Source organism: Euleptes europaea, chromosome 2, assembly GCF_029931775.1.
Source record: "Euleptes europaea isolate rEulEur1 chromosome 2, rEulEur1.hap1, whole genome shotgun sequence".
NCBI lineage: Eukaryota > Metazoa > Chordata > Lepidosauria > Squamata > Sphaerodactylidae > Euleptes > Euleptes europaea.
The window spans coordinates 72960216-72979997 of record NC_079313.1 but is presented as its reverse complement, the minus strand read 5'-3'; the positions used below and the strand labels follow the sequence as shown (position 1 = coordinate 72979997).

General features: G+C 43.2%; 1 protein-coding gene across 2 annotated transcripts in view; it reads right to left on the bottom strand.

Annotated features, from left to right (window-relative positions):
- BEND5 (BEN domain containing 5) overlaps positions 1-19782 on the bottom strand; it is a 1050378-nt gene that overhangs the window by 511639 nt on the left and 518957 nt on the right. For both annotated transcript variants that reach the window (XM_056844383.1, XM_056844382.1), the window contains exon 6: positions 18488-18527. In XM_056844383.1, the coding sequence (XP_056700361.1) occupies positions 18488-18527 (40 nt within the window). The remainder of the gene's footprint in view (positions 1-18487; positions 18528-19782) is intronic.

Genomic DNA, 19782 nt, shown 5'->3' with positions numbered 1-19782 from the left:
CCTCCTCTCTCTGCCTCTGCTATGTCCTTTTTGCCTACTCCCTTTAACTCTCCTGAACTGGTTCTGTCTGAACTACAACATTTGAACCACTCCATGCTGTTTGCCTCCACCACTGACCCTCACTGGAACAGTACTCCTTTTCACAAATTTCGGTTTCATCGTTCTCTACCTGGGTTGTGTTTCTGTTGTTATGCTAACAATCCTCAGTTTTCTCACTGGACTTATAAGACTACTGCTGATAAACTGTGGGGAAATAATGCAGCCAATTATACTGCTTGTTCTGACCGTTTTTACCTTTGGGGTACCTTTAACTCTTCTTTCCAACCCAATCTCCATCTCATGAACACTACCACACAACAGTTGTATCACCGTTTACCGATGTTTTCCCCAAATGCTTCCCTGCTCACATCCGGAAGCATTTGTGGCAATTGGCTCATCCGAGACCCCAACCTTTGGTTCTTTTGGGGGTCAGGGTGGGCTACCAACTGTCATCCTGGGAAATATCAGTGTGCAGCTCTTGGGTATCTTACCTTGCCAGTCCAAGTCCTGGATGCTTCTGGGACACCTTTAGCCAATCACAAAGTGAGGCGTGCCGCAGCGGCCCCCCTTGGCCCCGGGTGTTCAGATGAGGTTATTGTGGACACCCAACTCAGTGGGGGGAGCGACTGGGGTCGCGCCATAGGGGCTGGTCTTACTGGGATTTTGACTCTGGGGAGCTACCCAGGGATCATTGCCCAGGAGAACCGCCGTTCCATCTTAGGCCTCACTTGTAGGTTAGAAATGACTGTTAATGCTACAAGCCGCTTAATTCATGATTTACAGCAAGAGATTTCTGAATTGCATCAAATCACCTTACAGCATCGCTTTGCCTTAGCTTTTCTCCTGGCTCGTCAAGGTGGGTTTTGTAAAATTGTTGGTCAGGCAGGTTGCAAAGTCACATTCCATGACCTCAACAAAACCATTGAGGACGAGCTGGAGAAATTGCGTCATATGCTCACTAACAATGTTATTACTTCCGGAGCTCCTGGTCTTTTTGATTGGTTGACCAGCTGGCTACCTGACTTTGGGTGGCTGCGAGCAACTTTTTTAGCGTTACTTGGAATCATTGCTGGTTTTATTGCATTGGGGTGCTTTGTCCAATGTCTGCCGAGCCTTTACAATATGTGTGCTTTCTCTAAGGAGCATGTGCAACGTCACTTTCTGTATTATGCATATCATCAGCTTAAAACGAAAAAGGGGGAAGTGTAGGGTTGTGGCCCTCTGGCGACGCTGGCAGACCACCGCTATGACCACTAGGCCGTGTTTAGCGAGTTGGCAAACTGCCGCTATACCATGCACGGCCTTGGTGGGGCAGTCAGGTGATGGCTGGCAGGCCACGTCACTGAGGCTGCCCCTCCTCCGTAGAGGGGGGGGTAGAACAATAGACAAAGGCTTCTAGTTCCTGCACCATATATGCTCGGCTGACCTAGTTTGCTATCTCTGCCGCTACCATGGCTACTCACAACAGTTGCAAGTTACAAGCAACTGGTATTTACTACTTGCTATAAATAAAACGCAGCTCTGAGACCAGAGGTCTGTTTTCCTTGACACCGAGTCTTTGTCTTCACTCTCTCAATTCCCACAGGCTCCACCCCAAAAATCTCCGGATATTTCCCCACCTGGAGCTGGCAACTCTAGCTTTACTGCTAAGAAAGAATGTTAGAAAAGGGGACCAGCCATATAAGCTTCAGGGGCAGAGGAGAGAGCTAATTAAAACTTCTATCTGTTAACCATAAAACTTCACAAAAGGTTTATTTTTGAGTATGTATGGAAATATAACAAATTACCCTGATTTGATTGAACAAATGTGTGGTAATTCATCCCATTCCCTAAATATAATTTTCTTATTTTCATACTCTGTTAGGCCTTTTATGTAAAAATTGCATTTTCACTTGTGCTGTTATTAATAGACCATATCCAATGGGGCTATTGCAAGTTCATGCCTACGAAGTTCAAAAAGCATGAGTTGAACTAATGTTCTCCAGAAAGGTCAAAGAGCTCAGGATGGTTGATTTATGTTAATTATGTGAACTTTACTGGGCTAGGAGGTTAATTTTGCATGATAAATGCATAATTTTATTTCATGCAAAACAGCATTATTTAAAATTAACTAGGAAGTCGGTTTCAGGTAGCCGGCTCAAGGTTGACTCAGCCTTCCATTTTTCCAAGGTCGGTGAAATGAGTACCCAGCTTGCTGGGGGTAAAGGGAAGATGACTGGGGAAAGCACTGGCAAACCACCCCGCAAACAAAGTCTGCCTTGGAAATGTCAGGGTGTGATGCCACCCCATGGGTCAGGAATGACCCGGTACTTGCACAGGAGACCTTTACCTTAAAAAAAATAAAATAATAAAGTCTAAAGGGACAGGGTACATTCTAGAATTATCTTACTAAGATATATTGGATTATTCTAGAGTAGATGGTCTGTGGACTTCCTCCTATGTTTACTGGCACATTTCTAAGTAAAATGCATTGGATTCTGGCCTAAACATGGAAGGAGGAAAATTGCCTTCCTCTAAAATCTGGTTTCTCTATGTTTGTGATATAAAGCGCTACAGACCTGGTTGTGGACAGCTATTCTCATCACTCTGTGTGAGACATATCCTTGCACTGAAGAGAACTGGTCTGTTCCTTAATTGGGCACATGGAACCCTGCATTCACAATTAGAGTTGCCAACCTCCAGGTGGTGTTTTAGCAAAAACAACATATTATAGTGTAAATCAAATTGCAAAAACTAAGTTGCAAGTTTTGTTGTTACTACCCTCCTGGACGAACCTAAGGAGGAAAATAACCTCAGTTCCCAACCTCCAGGACTGGCCTGGAGGTTGGGAACTGAGTTTTTTCCTCCTTAGGTTCGTCCAGGAGGGTAGTAACAACAAAACTTGCAACTTAGTTTTTGCAATTTGATTTACACTATGTGTAACTAGTCAGCAGTTTGAACAGTAGATTAGACTGATCTAGTTGACAGCTAGTGTCATGTGACTGAGCCAGCCTGGACCGGCTTGAACGGCCTGAAAAGGGAATTTCCAGTATGACTCACAGTGACCCAGCAAATGTATGTGATTGGTCAACTGTATGGCTGTAAATATATATAAGTCCATGAAATACGTGCAGATGTGTGGTGATGGAATTATTGATGTATGGCGGAGCAGTTTGTGGGAGAAAACTGCATTCCGGACTGTGTAAATACTGTAAATAAATTGTACATACCAGTACTGGTGTGGACTGAATTGCTGCCAGGTATACTCCTGCATTCCAGCTCAGCTGCGCGCGTCAGTTTCTAGTTCAGATGGAACCGAATTTTAAAAAGGCGGGAAAACAACAAGCCAAATTCGGTGAGTTCGGGGCGATCGCCGAATAAATTCAGCAAATTCGGGAGCTCTGAATCAGCAGCATAACCATAAAGGTATTAAAAACACATTCGCACCTTTCTGCGGCTCTGGGTGGGCATGTTTGGAGTAGAGGTCCCAAAATCTCAGTGTACCTTGAGGGGACCCTTCTTGCAAGAACCCCCAAGTTTTGTAAAGATTGGGTCAGGGGGTCCCGAGGTATGGGACCCAGAAGGGGTCCCCCCAAAATTGCCCACAGGAATAAAGGCATTAAAAACACATTCATGCCTTTCTGCGGCTCCGGGGGGGCATTTTTGGAGGTAGAGGCTCCAAACGTTCAGCATTGCTTGAGGTTGCCCTTCTTGCAAGAACCCCCAGGTTTGGTGACGATTGGGGCAGGGGGTCCCGAGTTATGGGGCCTGGAAGGGGTCCCCCCACCCATCTGCCCATTACAGCCTTTAAAAACACATTTGAGTTGGGCCGTACCATTACCCCGGCCCGGGGATCTGGTCTGGTGGTTGCCTCGGCAGTTGGGCCGTACCATTGCCCCGGCCTGGGGGTCTGGTTGCTTCAGCAGTTGGGCCGTACCATTACCCTGGCCTGGGGGTCTGACTAAAAGGCAATTAATCCCAAGTTATGGGGTCCCCCGCATCCATCCATTGGAATGAATGGGAGCAGGCAATCCTTAATGTGCATCTAGAGAGCGGCAAATCCAAGGAAAAACCTCCCGTGCCAGAGAGTATGTGTGTGTGAGTCTGCTAGAATTGTACTGGATTACTCCTGAGTCCTCCCGGTCCCTGCTCCTGTTAGAAGAGAAGAAGACATCCACAGTAAGACCCATTTGGGGGCTTTTCTCTATAATTATCTATAATTTTTTCCTGTGTGTGTGTATGTGGGGGGGAGATTGTGTGTGTGTGTGTGTGTGTGTGTGTGTGTGTGTGTCTGTGAGGGGGGAAGCCAAAAGGGGGTGGGTTTACCTGTTCTGCTGGGGGTGGGCTTGATTGCCTCTGTGTGGGACTGTGCTTTCTACTGTTTTCACCGGTTGCCAACTTTGTGTGGAGTTAACTGTGGGTCAGTGAGTCTCTCTCTGGCTGGTTCCTATTGTTTCCAATGGGCTGTGCAGCCACTCATGTTTTTTCGAATGGGCTAGCCTGTCATTCATTTTAGTATATCCCCTGTAATGTATTTTAGTGGAGTCAATGAAAGTCAACTGACATTCCCCTCTCCCATTATCTTCAATGGGCTGGGCAGCCTCTCCCATTGCTTCCAATGGGCTGACTTGTCATTCGTTTTAGTACATCCCTTTTAATGGCTTTATTCCAATGGGCAGATGGGGGGACCCCTTCCGGGCCCCATATCTCGGGACCCCGTTACCCAATTTTTACAAATCTTGGGAGTTCTTGCAAGAAGGGTCCCTGAAATTTTGGGACCTCTACCTCCAAACATGCTCCTCCAGAGCCACAGAAATGTGTGAATGTGTTTTTAATGCCTTTATTCCTGAGGGCGATTTTGGGGGGGGGCCTTCTGGGCCCCATATCTTGGGACCCCCTGGCCCAATCTTTAAAAAGCTTGGAGGTTCTTGCAAAAAGGGTTCCCTCAAGCTACGCTGAAATTTTGGGACCTCTACCTCCAAAAATGCCCCCCCGGAGCCGCGGAAAGGCGCAAATGTGTTTTTAATGGCTTTATTCAGCCGAATTTTTCCCCGAACTCGGAACTTGGTGCCGAATTCCACAGATCCGAATTGGGGGAGTTTGGACTTCAGCATTTCCTGAATCAAAATGGGCATAATTTTGCCGAATCTGAATTTTACCGATTTTTTTTTTTCAACAGCCCTAGGGAAGATTGGGTCAGGGGGTCCAATTTAATGGGGTCCAGAAGGGGTTGCCCCCTCTATAGAAAAGCATTGTAAACTTTACCATACTTCACTAAGAAGGAGGGGGTGACCCCTTCTGGACCCCATAAAATGAAGACCCCCTCCTGACCCAAACTTTACCAATCTTTGGGTTTCATGCAAGGAGAGTCCCTTGAAGCTATGCTGCAAATTTGGTGACTCTACCTCAAAAAATGCCCCCCTGGGAGAATTTTAAAAGACTTACTTTTCACAGTCTGTAATGGCCGCTTCCTCTTCAAAGAGTTGTGGGAAAACCAAGGTTCATCAAGTCTAGCAGTCTGTTCACACAGTGGCCAACCAAGTACTTCTAGAAAGCCCACAAACAAGACAACTGCAGCAGCATTATCCTGCCTGTGCTCCAAAGCAGGTAATATAATATAATAGGCATGCTCCTCTGATCCTGGAGAGAATAGGTCCCACTCACTCAGTAAACATGAAATTGTCTGGTCTGTCCCAACCTTGCAATTCACCAATGCCATCAGGGAAATGTTTGTTTGCAAATAATGCACGATTTAAGCAATTTCTCCAATACCCTGTCCCAGATGTAATTTTTAATTCAGGCAAGACCCCTGTTTTCTTGGCAATATTGTCTTTTCATTCAAAGATTCAGGGTTTTTGCAGCTCTAAGCATATAATAAATGTTCAAATATCTTTTTTTCTAACGTTAGTAGAGTTTCTGACACATTTCAAGCAGCAAACACCATATGTATTTTATGTATCTTATATTAAGAAAAAACATGCCCTCATTTTAAAAGCTACATGAGGCAAAACAATCCATCTGGAAAGGAAATAATATATGCTTGGAAAGAACTATACAAATACTTCAACATTATTATTCTATAAACTACAGATAATGCACATAGTATTTACAGATTCTGTGCATTCTTATCCGGTCTTGTCAGTTTTTTACTCACTGAATTTTAGGATCCATAATATTTTTTCACAACACTAAAAAATCCTTTCATGCTATTCCATAATGTTAAATGGATATAACACTTGTATTTGCAAGCTACATTTTGTTCTATTTTGTCACATGTAAATTGCATGCAAATACATTCTAAATGAATTTGTTTATCATTTTTCAATTCTAATCCAGAAGTCTCTCTGTTAAAATTCAGTTTATATTCTGACATGTATACAAATGAGTTTGACTCTGGAAAATAACTTAATAAACTTGGGGTTAGCTAAGCAATTAGAGGAGGCATCTGGGATTCATAAAATGTGGGAAAACAACATTTTCATCTCTTGGTACCTCAAAGGTTTCATTTCCTCCCTACTTAAATGAATCATTTTAAAATGTTGTAGTTATTTGTCTAGGAAGGCATATGGAAAGTGTTTGTTTTAGAAAATGAAAAAAGGACGAACAACACAGAGTAAAAAGTTTAACAGCATTTCTTGACAAAACTCATGTGGAAACTATAACCTTTCTATTAGTACTTCATAGACAACCATGGAAATCCATAAATAGGCTTTGGCCAAGGGCAGGAATGCTTCTTGGTTACAAAACTAGGATCATATTTCTTTACACGGTTAAAATTAGCTCTTATTCTTACTACCAAAGGATCTAAAACAGGTGAAGTGCTACTTTTTTTGATCAGTGGTCAAAACATTTAGTACCGTATACACCCGTGTATAAGCCGACCCGCGTATAAGCCGAGGTGCCTAATTTCTCCCCAAAAATGGGGAAAAATTAGGCACCCGCGTATAAGTCGAGGGTCGGCTTATAACCCCTCCCCCCCGCAGGCTTACCTGGGCTCCCGGCAGGAGCGGCGCGGGCCTGGTGGCGGCGGCGACACAACCAGGAGAGGGCCGGGGCAGCCTCCCTGCAGCCGCCCTCGGCCGCCAGCAGCGGCGGCGAGGCCTGGCGAGGGCCGGGACAGCCGCCCCAGGCCGCCCTCGGCCGCCAGCAGCGGCGGCGAGGCCTGGCGAGGGCCGGGGCAGCCGCCCCAGGCCGCCCTCGGCCGCCAGCAGCGGCGGCGAGGCCTGGCGAGGGCCGGGGCAGCCTCCCTGCAGCTGCAGGAGGCCGCCCCAGGCCGCTCTTGGCAGCAGGAAGCGGCGTGGGACCGGCGGCGGTGGCAGTAAGTTCCCTCCTCCCTCCTCCCTCCTCCCTCCTCCCCCCTCCCCTACCGTATTGACCCGCGTATAAGCCGAGTTTGGCTTTTTCAGCCCTTTTTGGGGGCTGAAAAACTCGGCTTATACGCGAGTATATACGGTATGTCATGTCTCATAGCCCAACTTACAAAGTCATCCTCTGAGAATGAGGTATAGACAGTGGCGGACTGGCCATTGTGTTAGCTTGCTCGATGGCAAGTGGGCCCTGTGGGCCCCTGATGAAGTGGGGCCCCCTTAAACATTAGACAATATGTTAAAAATAAAAATTAATGAAAATTAAATGATAGCCTTATAGTTGTCTTCTGGCAACCATATAGCCTTATAGCCTTTGTCTTCTGGCAACCAATATTTTTAGACCCAGTCCACCACTGGGTATAGAATAACCAACAATGACCCTTGCAGGCTTCAATACAGGCCAGGAAGAGTCAGCACCTAGAGAAAATGGCCACTTTGGCAGTTGGACTCTATTGCATTTAAGTCCCTCCCTTCCCAAACCCCACCCTCCTCAGGCTCCGCCCCAAAATCTCCCGCCGATAGCGAAGAGGGACCTGGCAACCCTAATGGGGCTGCAGGGCCAACCATAAAACCTATCAGTTGCTACTTGGGACTTTGCTGTTACAGTAACTCTTGCTGCCAAGCTCTCTCTGTGTTTTTGTTTCCACTCTCGCAATGTGGCTGGACAGCTTCCCTGCAGGCATGGCCTGGCAACCATTGGGAGACTTGGGGGGTGGGGGGTGGCAGCCATCAGTGAAAACCCAGAGCTGACATGCCTCTGTAGGGATTGCCAGAAACTCTATGGATTTCCCCACAAGTGATGTCATGCTGTTGGCCTGATGGCCATTAAAAAACTTCTCCAGATGGTAGTGGAAAATGAGAGGCAGAGGCAGGGAATTCCCCACCCTCGGGGGTGGGTGGGCTTTCAACCCAGCTTCCCAGCTATTTCAGCAATCGTGTTCTAAATATTGCTCTGGACGACTCCCCTGTCTCATTGGTCTGAAGTCTCAGCCTTATAGTGCAAAGTCTGACAGAAATTGGACATGGGGGGATTTAGAGACTGGCTTAGTTATGCTTCACTACATAATCTTTGAAGAAGGAGCAGGAACCACTGCTGCTTCTATTCATGTTTACCTACCCTTTTCAGCACCTATAACTATGTTTTAAAATTAGCAGCCGCTAATGTTCTTTGGCAGCAGCTGATCTCCCCTAACTAGACAAAGGAGACCACTGCAGGAGCAAATGAAAAGCTGCTGTTTTTTAAAAAAGTCATAAAAGCTGAGGATGATGGGTTGACATTGGCCAGTAGCAATGGTACAGCAGCTCTTATTCATGTTCAAATCCTCATTGTGCAATGAAGCTCCAATTTCTTCCCCTACCTTCTCTACTGTATACAGTAATGAATGTAGTGGAGGATCTCCCTGTTTAAAATGCAAGACCTCCATGAATTTGAGACAGAGAATCCTTTTTGTAGTATATGGAGGTTTGGGTGGGGAGAAGGAATATCTGAGCAGGCCACTGAAATGTGCAAAATTAAGCCTTATATTAAACTTCATTTTCGTGTTGTTCTAGACACTGTCCTTTTACTCTGCACCTATACATTTTTTGCTTAGGTGAGCCTGAAAGAATTTCCTCCTGTTTAATGAGTAGATCAATTATTGTTCATAGAAGAAGATACTGTCTCTTTAAAGGTTATTTGAAGGTTGATTGCTATCTTATTGCTTATATCCAGCAAATCTATTCAGGCTTATGAATGAATTTGACCTTTTTATAGTTACCGGGGGAAAAAATAACAGAACAAAAGTTAATTTAGAACTCCATACTACAACACTTTTTCCCACAGAAATGAAAGGGCATTCAAATCGATACCTGCACAATAACACTTCTGATGAATGTTTGTACCCAATTTTCTCATTTTGCTAACTTGAGATTGAGAATTTTGAATAGTTTTCAAAGACCATATTCTTTATGTGCTGTGAAGTATGTGGTATTGTGTCCAAACAATGCAAGAGGATAATCATTATAGAAGTATCACTGGGCCTGAAAAGGTCAGTTAGTTGGAAATGTCAGCTTTCAATGCAACTATGCTGGACCTTCATAGGTAAGGATCCAATTAAAGGGACATGCCAAGGTGCATGGAAACATCACAGTGACCCAGAATAATAATAAGGTGTTGCAGAAAGCTTTAGTCTTTCTTTTCCTTTTAAAAGTAATGGCACCCGCTTTTCAAATGCCTTCTCCATGGTTATTATTGAACATGATGAGAATCCACTTCCCAACAGGAACAACATACACATAATTCAGACTGCCAATGCATAACAAAGAAGATTTTCCAAAACCACAAAATGTTAAACAAGCAAAGAAGTCCAATGTGTATCAAAATTGTTGTGCTGTAATTTGCACCTTTTAAAATAATAACTAGCAATACAAATAGATGCCTTCAAGCTGGGTTAAAGAATAAAGGCCCTTCTTTAGTCCAAAATCAAGAGGTAATAAGGAAAAATGATATAGCCAACTTTTATCAAATTGTAAAAGGTTTTAAATCCCATCAAAATGATAGAAAGTATTCAGCTAAAAGCCAGTGTCAGTATGGGATTGAGAGACTGGATTAAAATCCCCCCTCTGCCATGAAGCCCATTGGTTGATTTTGGACCAGTCATTCTTCAATCCTAACCTGCCTCATAGGTTTATTCTGAGAATAAAATGGTGTGGTGGGGAGACCACATAGGCTGATCTGAACTGCATGGAAGGCTTGGAGTAAACAGCAAATATATAAATATCTACAGAAGCGTATGTTGAAGCTCCTCTGCATTGATATCTACTTTTATGCCTATCGTGAAAAATTGCATAGTGCAAAGCTTCTTAAACTGTGGGTTGCGACCCCATATGGGGTAACTGAATGTGGGGATCGCAAAAAAATTGGCAACAGTAAAAGGTTTCTGGACCTTTTATCAGTAAATGTTTGATTTGTATATCTATTTTATATATCTATACACCCAGAGTCGCATAAAAATTTCTCGGGTGAAAGGGGTCACGAGTGGAAAACGTTTAAGAAGCCCTGGCATAGTGCAGTATATCAGCATGTATATGACCCATCACTTTTTAAACACTGCAGCCAAATTAAAAGTGGGTTCTCTGTTGACAGAGCAGTGGGATATTCTGTACTATTTTAGGGTTATTGTTTTTCCGCTATACCTCAGCTCGTTTGTTACCTCTTCCCAAATATTAATTACTGTTTTCATAACAAAAGTCATAAACAGCAAGCCATTACAGATATTGCTATAAATTGTCCCTTTAGCAACAATTTGTCATGAACAATTAGGGTTGCCAACCTCCAGGTGGTAGCTGGAGATCTGGGATTACAACTGATCTCCAGTTGACAGAGATCAGTTCAATTGGAGGAAATGGCTGTTTTGGAAGGTGGACTCTATAGCATTATACCCCATTGAAGTCACACACATGAACACATGAAGCTGCCTTATACTGAACCAGATCCTTGGAGAACATGGCTGCATAATGGAGGGTGCACTGTATGGCATTATACCTTGCTGAGGTCCCTCTCCTCTCAAAATCCCATCCTCCCCAGGTTCCACCTCCAAATCTCCAAGAATTTCCCAACCTGGAGTTAGCAACCCTAATCTCAACCATCAATGATTGTGTAAGCAGCACAATTTCAGAAACCCCATTTCAAACTTTGCAAATAGATGAATATGCTTTCCTATCCACTATCTCAGGGGTCGGCAAACTCATTAGTTAAAAGAGCCAAATATCAATAGTACAACGATTGAGATTTCTTTTGAGAGCCAAATTTCTTAAACTTAAACTATATAGGTAGGTACACTGTTTATTAACTTAATAAACTTTAATTAAAGTTTTAAGTCTTAATTAAACTATAGGTACACTGAATAAAACTTGATATCATACTTAATAGTGATCTTATTTATTGATAAAAATTAAATTGTAAGTCCCTGCCATTTCCCCCTCCCCATCTGGAGTCCTCGTCTGGAGGCCTGGTCTACCGCCATAAAAGCCTATTGGTAGACCTGGCCTCCGGCTGAGTCCCATTGGGAGGCCAGGTCTACCCATTGGCTTTCTTGGCAGTAGACCTGGCCTCTGGAGGCCCATAGAAGCCAATTGGTAGACCTGGCCTCTGAAGGGGGACTTTTTCCCCTCCTTGGAGTCCAGGTCTACCGCCAAGAAAGCCAGTGGGTAGACATGGCCTCCCAATGGGACTCCGCCGGAGGCCAGGTCTACCAAAGGAAGCCCGCCCCGCCCAACAGCTGATAGGCGGGGGGGCAGTAACAGCCGAGCCGCCCGCCCAGCAATCGTGCGGCTAGAGGGGAGGGGAGGCTTTAGCCTCCCAACCATTGAGGGCAAGGGAAAGGAGGACCCAGCCATTCTCCACGGTGGGGGGGGGACAGTGCACCCGCTCGCCTGCTCTCTCTCTCTCTCTCTCTCTCTCTCTCTCTCTCTCTCTCTCTCAGGCGCACCAGCTCCGCAGCCCGGCTGCCGGCGCGAGACCAAGTTCGGAGAGCCGCACTCAATGGGCCAAAGAGCCGCATGTGGCTCGGGAGCCGCAGTTTGCAGACCCCTGCATTATCTTATTCAATTGTCCTCTATGACGGATCTCCTTTTGTTTTATTTATTTTTGATTTATTTCCCCCACACACAACAACAACTGCCAATATTACTCCTGAGACTTGTTGTTTTCCTGTCCCACACTTGATGGTTGAAGAATCTGCCAAAAACTATATAACTTAGAGTATGGCACAAGAGAAGCTTAATGAAATAAAAACTCAAAACTGTTTTATTTTTTGCTTTTGAGGAAAATTGTGAAGTCAGGTTTGCAGGGAGGTTTCAGAAAATAAACTTGATATGTAACAAAACAATAACAGGAATGAGGAAACACAAGATGTTTATAAACAGTATATATTTTGTAATCAGGATGTATCTGATATATTTCACAGATAGGGGTTGATACTTTAGATATATACTGAGAGAGACTCTTTGTCTGTCACTGCGTAGTCAAACAGACGTAAGCCTCTTGTAACAAAACTTCAAATGTTGGTGGAATTAGGGACAAATCACTCAGTTTTTTTTCTAGTTTTCTTCCTTAAAACTGGTTAGGGATCACCCCCTTCATTTAGGAGCTATTTCTCTTAGGGAAAGACACTAAAATCACTTCCCTCACACACAGGATCCTTCCTCAACACCTGAGTTCTTCTCACCCTAGCTGCCAGCCTCAACTGTCAGCTTGAACAGTCAGTTATCAACTGTCAATTTCTAACGGTCTCTCTCAACCACCAACTGTAGAATTCCCAGGGGGGGCTGTTTGTCTGTGAACCTCCTGTCATTCGAAGATCCATTATGCAGCTGTCTGCCACAGCCTCTTGCTCTGAATAGTCTTTTAGCAGAGACAGCCATTACTAGGAAGATACATAAGGATACATTTTTAAATACAACAACCTAGGAAAACTTTCACCAACAAACATGAAGAGTAATTATGTGAGGTTGTTTGAAAGCTCAGCCTGGATCCCTTGGCATGTACTTTGATCAGAATCAATGTAGCATTAATTAGCATGGACAATCAAGATCATGAGTTTCAGTGGTGAACAACTTTCTGTCACATTTTATTATCCTGCATAATTTTTACTAATAGGTGTATTATAGCTTCACGAGTTCATATTTTCATGCTTCAGTTAGTAAGAAAGGCTCACAATGTTCAAGACAGTAATGAGAATAGCTTGCTTAAAGTTGGAATAGTGGAACGTGTTCTTAAGTTAACTTTTTAAAAAAGCTTTGTTTCTTGTCATCTAATTTTATGTCGCAGTGTCCTAAGCAGTGATATGTAGGAAAGTAACTCTTACTCAAGGAAGTAGTGCATTAACAGTGCAATCCTAAGGAGAATTATACCTCTCTATGTCTGTTGAAGTCAATGGGATCAGAAAAGGTGTAACTCTGCTTAGGACTACAGTGCAAATCTTACACATAATTCCACTGAACTAAAGGAGGGTTAAAATATTATTTTCTAACCATTGAAAATTAATGGAGCAACACAGAAGTAGATCTATAATTTTGAGCAATAAAACCCTTCTAGCAGAAACTAAAAGCTCTTGAAAATTATTCAATTGTGAATCACAAATTTAATGATTTTGAGATATTTTTATCCCTTTAAAAATGGACTTTGAAAACTGAGAATGTTTTAAATGCTGAAGATAAAAGCTATTTTATAGGTCTTAGAAGTTTAATGGGCTGTCCCTCACACAGCATTTCAGAAGATTGGCTAAGACCCTTTGTATCTGTAGCTTCACCTGAACAAATCCCCAACTGGGCAATCAAATTTAGAAAAATACCATGAGAAAGCTACAAAAAGTCACTTTCCTGCTGATAAGGGCTTATCTGATAGTTCAGTGGAGCAATCAGATAAACGCAGAATCTTGGACCTTCTTTCTGACAGGGATGGAATACCCCAAACAGATTCCATGATTTCTGGTTTATATGGAAGCATTTCTGGAGCATGCTCAGAACCTATTACTTTCTGGCAGGGTCCAGCAACTTTATTTAATATATGAACAAGACAAGACCTCTGTCTTGTCTGGATTCATCTTTGCTTTGTTCTGCCTTAGCCACCTGACCACAGCCTCAAAGCTTCAAAGCCCCAGATCAGAACCAAGATAGACACATCTGCATGCTTGGATAAGCTGATGCTCATCTGCATGCTTGGATAAACTGGGTATCATCTGCATATTGGTGGCACCCAACCCCAAAGCATGGAATTCATTAGTTCGATACATTTGCACTTGTGCATCTGCCATATTTCACTACCATAATAATACAAAATACTTCCATGGACATACTGCTATAATCAGAGCATAGATTGCAGCAAGGTCTCTTTAAAAAGTGTTAGGAATTATCAAATTAAGAATTTGAAGTCTTATTCTATGCTTCATATAACTTGAGTTTATAGTGAATGTTCATTATGACCAAAATTGGATGGCACCCATAGTCTTGGGTAAGTCACAGTTCTCTTAGAGTTCTCTCAACCTCACCTACCTCACAAGGTGTCTGTTGTGGGGAGAGGAATGGAAGGAGAATGTAAGACAGTTTGATTCTCCTTAAAAGGTAGAGAAAATTGGCATATAAAAACCAACTCTTCTTCTTCTAACAGTGGAATCATAAACGGCATTATTTATAAATCCCTGGAAGTCAATGGGCTTAAAAGGACATCACTCTGCTTAGGACTGCACTATAAGGTTCTGAAAATCTTCTAAAGCTCTGGATTGTTTTTTTAATCACTTTAGAAATACTGCCAAAATTGGGAGGGGGGGCTCAAAATTGAATAATCTGACCTTCTACCTTTTAGCTGCCTGTCTGAAAATTTTATTGGATTTCTCATCACCTCTTCACACTGAGCATAGCAGGATCCTAATTTTTATTATACTTTAAAAGTCTATGTATGCATTCTCAAGTATAAAAGGTAAATGTTCCCTGATAGGTGTACAAGGTCTGGCTTGTGTTAGGAGCTAGTCACTTAACCCTTCCTCCATCATGAGTAGTACTCTGATGTTTTCCCAGAAATAGCTTCCAGCATTTTTAAGGAGACACATGCCTACATACGTGCCCACTTCTTATTTCATAAGAAAGTAAATATTGTACTTAATGGGTTAAATCCAACATACCAAAAATGAAGAAATGTGAGGGTCTCTACTGGAAGAAGGAGAAACCAATGAAAACTCCCCCACCAGCCAAATTACCATTCCACTGGTTGAAAATGGACTTTGGATTCAACCCAATATGCATAACAGAGCACAAAAAGTGAGAATCAGTCCAAAGAATGTCTCTATTGAAACATTTGTCCCATTTTGCTATTCTATTGCTAAGAGTGATGCCATCTTCTACATTCCTCAGGAGTGCAGCTTTGGTTTCATCTTTGATACCTCCTTTTGCTTTTAACTTTCATGTTGTTCATATTAGGGGTTTACATAACAGAACTCCCAAGCCAAAAACATGCACAAAAATCGCTGTTAATTTGTGTTCCCAGAACAGTGTTAGGAATTTGGGTTTCTTACTGAAAAAATACTTTCCCTGAAAATCCATGTCGTTGCTTCAAGTCTGGATGCTACAGTTTACCAAGCCAGTAGGGCCATGCTCATGTGCTTGCTATGCTGTCCTTTAATTGTGCTTGTTTTCCCAGGCAGCAGCATTCTTCCAACCAGCCAATCACATTTGCAGACAAGCTGCAGAGAGGGAATGAATTGCACATGCGCACCATGCATGCACACCTCATGAACTAGTTAAATGGCAAACCAGCAGTCTGTCATTCCCACTGTATCTGTCTATAAAGAGGTGTGTGTGCACTTAAATTGGCTCCTTTGGGGGGGCTGGTAAAACAGTTCTGCTTTGCTGCATGTGGCTGAGATTTAGGGGTTCTGCAGAGGAAAGGGAGGACTGTGTTCCAAGCAATTTTGCTGGTGTTATATGCCATGGCTGCTGCATAGGAGGCCCTCAGGTTGGCTGAGCGTTGAACAGTACGGTGTCTACAATGCATGTAGTCCCAGTTAAAGGGACCAGGCAAGTAGGTGATATGAAAGACCTCTGCCTGAGACCCTGGAGAGCCGCTGTCAGTCTGAGTAGACAATACTGACTTTGATGGACCAAGGGTCTGATTCAGTATAAGGCAGCTTCATGTGTTCATGTGTCTACGATTCAAGCATGCTTCTTTGCCCTGGTCATGAATATTGTGAATCTTCCTTTTCTACTCATGAATAGTGTCATGACCTTCACTGTGCTGGCTCTATACTCTGACTCAGAACCCTCAGAGGCGGAGCATGGGGAGCCAGAAACATGGCCTGGGGGAGAGCAGGAAACTCACGGAGATTCCCACATGGTAGATGACTCTGTCCCATCTGTTCTAAATGCTGCCCCTGAGAAGCTTGCCCCTGAAAAGCTTGTAGTTGAGGCTCCTATATCAGAACTTCCTTCTGTCCCTCCAGATGCTGGGCTTAGTTGCCTGGCCCATGAGACAACCAGGATCTGCCTCCATCCAACAGGAGCAGCAGAGGTAGTGGGCTCACACTGAGGTAGCTGAGAGGAGGTGCAGTGTCAGGTTAGCAGCCAGGTTAGCACCAGCTGCGGAACCAGACTAGACCTAGTTCTCTGCAGGATTCTGGCCTCACTGAGACCTCACCAAAAGCAGTTCTAGGAACTGCCTCCAGACCAGCTGGGGCTGCTTTCCCTCAGTCTAATTAAGCTGCAGGGGATGGCCCAGGCTAGCCTGATCTCGTCAGATCTCAGAAGCTAAGCAGGGTCAGCCCTGGTTAGTATTTGGATGGGAGGCCACCAAGGAATACCAGAGTTGCTGTGCAGAGGAAGGCACTGGCAAACCACCTCTGTTAGTCTCTTGTCATGAAAACCCCAAAAAAGGGGTCGCCATGAGTCGACTGCGACTTGACAGCACTTTACACACACACACACAATTATGGGAGTGCTGCTGGATCAATCAGTTCACAAGGCCACAACCTTTGGGTGCTAGATTCAGCTTCAGACCTAGCTTGCTCCTGTGCTCCAGATCCTGCCAAGTGATAAATTGCAAGGTAAGTCCTGGCTATCAGGGAGATGAGCACACCCAGAAACCTGAGGCCAGAACAAATTATTTCTCTGTTTTTGAGGATAATCAGAAGACCCAATACAAAGGACACTGGAGAGAAGACTTATTTCAAACAGCACTTTCTCCCAACATTGACACATAAATTCAGAAAAGCAGAAACCATGGTAGATACTGTCCCAATGCAGTCCCCCTGAATTATGCTCCCAAGATGCTCTTTTCTTTTTACATTAATTACATTACGAATGTTTGACTTTTTCCTTGTAAGCATGGCTCTCTTTCCCTTTCTTAAGATGATGGAATACTCATGGAGATCTGAGCTGCAGAAATTTCTTAAGCAATGTAGTTAAAGGAGAAGAGCTTCGCCATATGCTCAAAACTCTACACCATGGAAGGGGACCCTACCCTCCTCAAGCCCTTTACATTATGGTTTGTCTAGGTTTACATAAATCAGCTTCATTTCCCTTTCTCTACCATTATGTCGCTTCTTTCTTTAACTCTTTGTACATCAAGAACATGGTAGTATTTAAAATGACTTTTTAAAATATATCTACTGAACATTTCCTGCAATCCAAATATCTGTACAACTAGTTTTGTCTGCCCAAAGGGAGGATGGGCTTGTGTTTCTCCATGCTACACAGCAAGCTAAGGGGCTTTCAGTTTGTGAAATGGTGGTCCTTTGGTGCTACCTCAAATTAAGCAGCAATTTGGATCCTGGCCAGTGTCCAATCAATGTTACACGGTATCCATATTGGTGTTATGAAATGTATTACAAAACTCAGTCCTATATATTTGCTTAGCCACAATGACACAGAATGGTTTGTACCACTACAGCTATTGGCAATGCCTGATGAACAGGACAGAGGCACTGAACACTGGACTATATCGAGCTAGTTCTGCTTCTTTCAGTACTTGCCAGAAGACCAAGAAAGAAACATATGAAAGCATTAGTTGACATGATCAAGCTATACCATACAACACTAATTACACTTAGCCACATTCAGTTATTCAACAGGTATTGTTTAGAAAGTATCTGAGTTTCATGTTGGGCTTTTGGATAAGTAAAGTATCTTCTCATCCACCAGTACATTCTCCCCTCCAATGGAACACACAGATAATACAGCCTCTCTTTATTCTTTAGTAAATATCTAACTTTACCACTGCAAAGAGTTTAACTGAATGCTTCTGTGATACTTGAACATACATTGTGAGTTATAGTGTATCCGCCTTGCATACATACCACTAACAGCAACCCCAGGAGGCTTAAAGAAATATCAGCACTCAATAAAAGGTCTGAAGAATGAAGTCACAGAATAAAAGGTCTAAAGAGGCAGTTATGTGAATGGATAACTGCCCGGGGCTTTACCAAACACAATACAGCTGTTAGTTGGTATTATGTTAAAGGTTTTCTAGAGAACAGTGTTTTTCATTTTGCATATCAAGGAAGGGATAGGGAGGCACATTCAGACAACCATCTCTTAAAGAAAACAAAAAGAGTTGAGCCTTGTGGCTTACTTACCAGGGTTGGTTATAGTCAGGAGGTCAAGTTGCCGCTGTTGCTAAAAAACAGATGATAAAAGGAGTTATTGAATGATGACTAATTTTCGCTGGTCAGTTTAGACATGCAAAGCAAGTGTTCTGACATTTCTAATAGAATTAATTACAAGTAACATGACTGAATGTTATTATTTTGGGTGGGAGCCATGTGTACCTCACATAGTCCTTTGAAAGCCTTGTTGCTTTCATTCTCAGAGTATTAGTAATTAATTTGGTGGTGAAAGTGCACATATGCATATCTGTTTAAATTTGTTAACTACCTGCTTGAAATAAAAGAGGCATTTAACGCATCAGCAAAAGGAATTATGTGATCTGGAAATTGGTGCTGAGGTTATGTTCACCTATCTCAAGTTAAGAAACTTTTTTTAAAACCACAATTCAATCTTGAGAGGTGTTTCCACCATGGAAAAGTAAAAGAAATGGAAGTCAGTTGGACCCTGGATAAGTCTTTGGTGTTAATCCAGATATCTGGTCCCATAAACAGTACCCCAGTGCTTACCTCAGATTGATAGTGTGGGGCACAAGCAATTCACACAAGCACTTAGAGGAATACAAGACAGAGAACAAAGATGTGTGTATAAAAGGCCAGTCCATTCATTACCAGAGCAGAATGGGAATAATTTTGTTGGATCCTGAGGAGTGATGCTGGTGTGGGAAGGAACCACTTCATTCTCCTAAGCCTTATAGATATCACTGGAGAGATGTGGAATCAGCTACGCAAAACTAGCTCTTAGTCATTCCATCCTGGTAATATACGAATTAGCCTTGAGATTTAATTAATATGTACCCAACACAATGTGTAGAAGTCAGAAATCTTTTCACTTTTTTCTGACAGTTTATCAAAACTATTTTGGAGGTTTGAGATGTTCCACTAATCCAGTTTATTTCAAACTTTCTGCATGCAAATCTCCCCTTCCTGGGCAAGTAGTAGTAGCTGTACAGCTCCAGGAAATTTTGGATGAAATGGGTTTTCTAGATCATCTGGTTTCCACTCTGATTCTGGGACAGAAGCTACCTTGGTTCTCGTAGGTTATCTGGGCTGTGTATAATTCGTATATTACCAGGATGGAATGACTAAGAGCTAGTTTTGCGTAGCTGATTCCACATCTCTCCAGTGATATCTATAAGGCTTAGGAGAATGAAGTGGTTCCTTCCCACACCAGCATCACTCCTCAGGATCCAACAAGAAGCTACCTTGATCAACAGGCTGCAGACATGGGGGGGTGCATCCTCATTGGTACTTATGGTACTCATTGG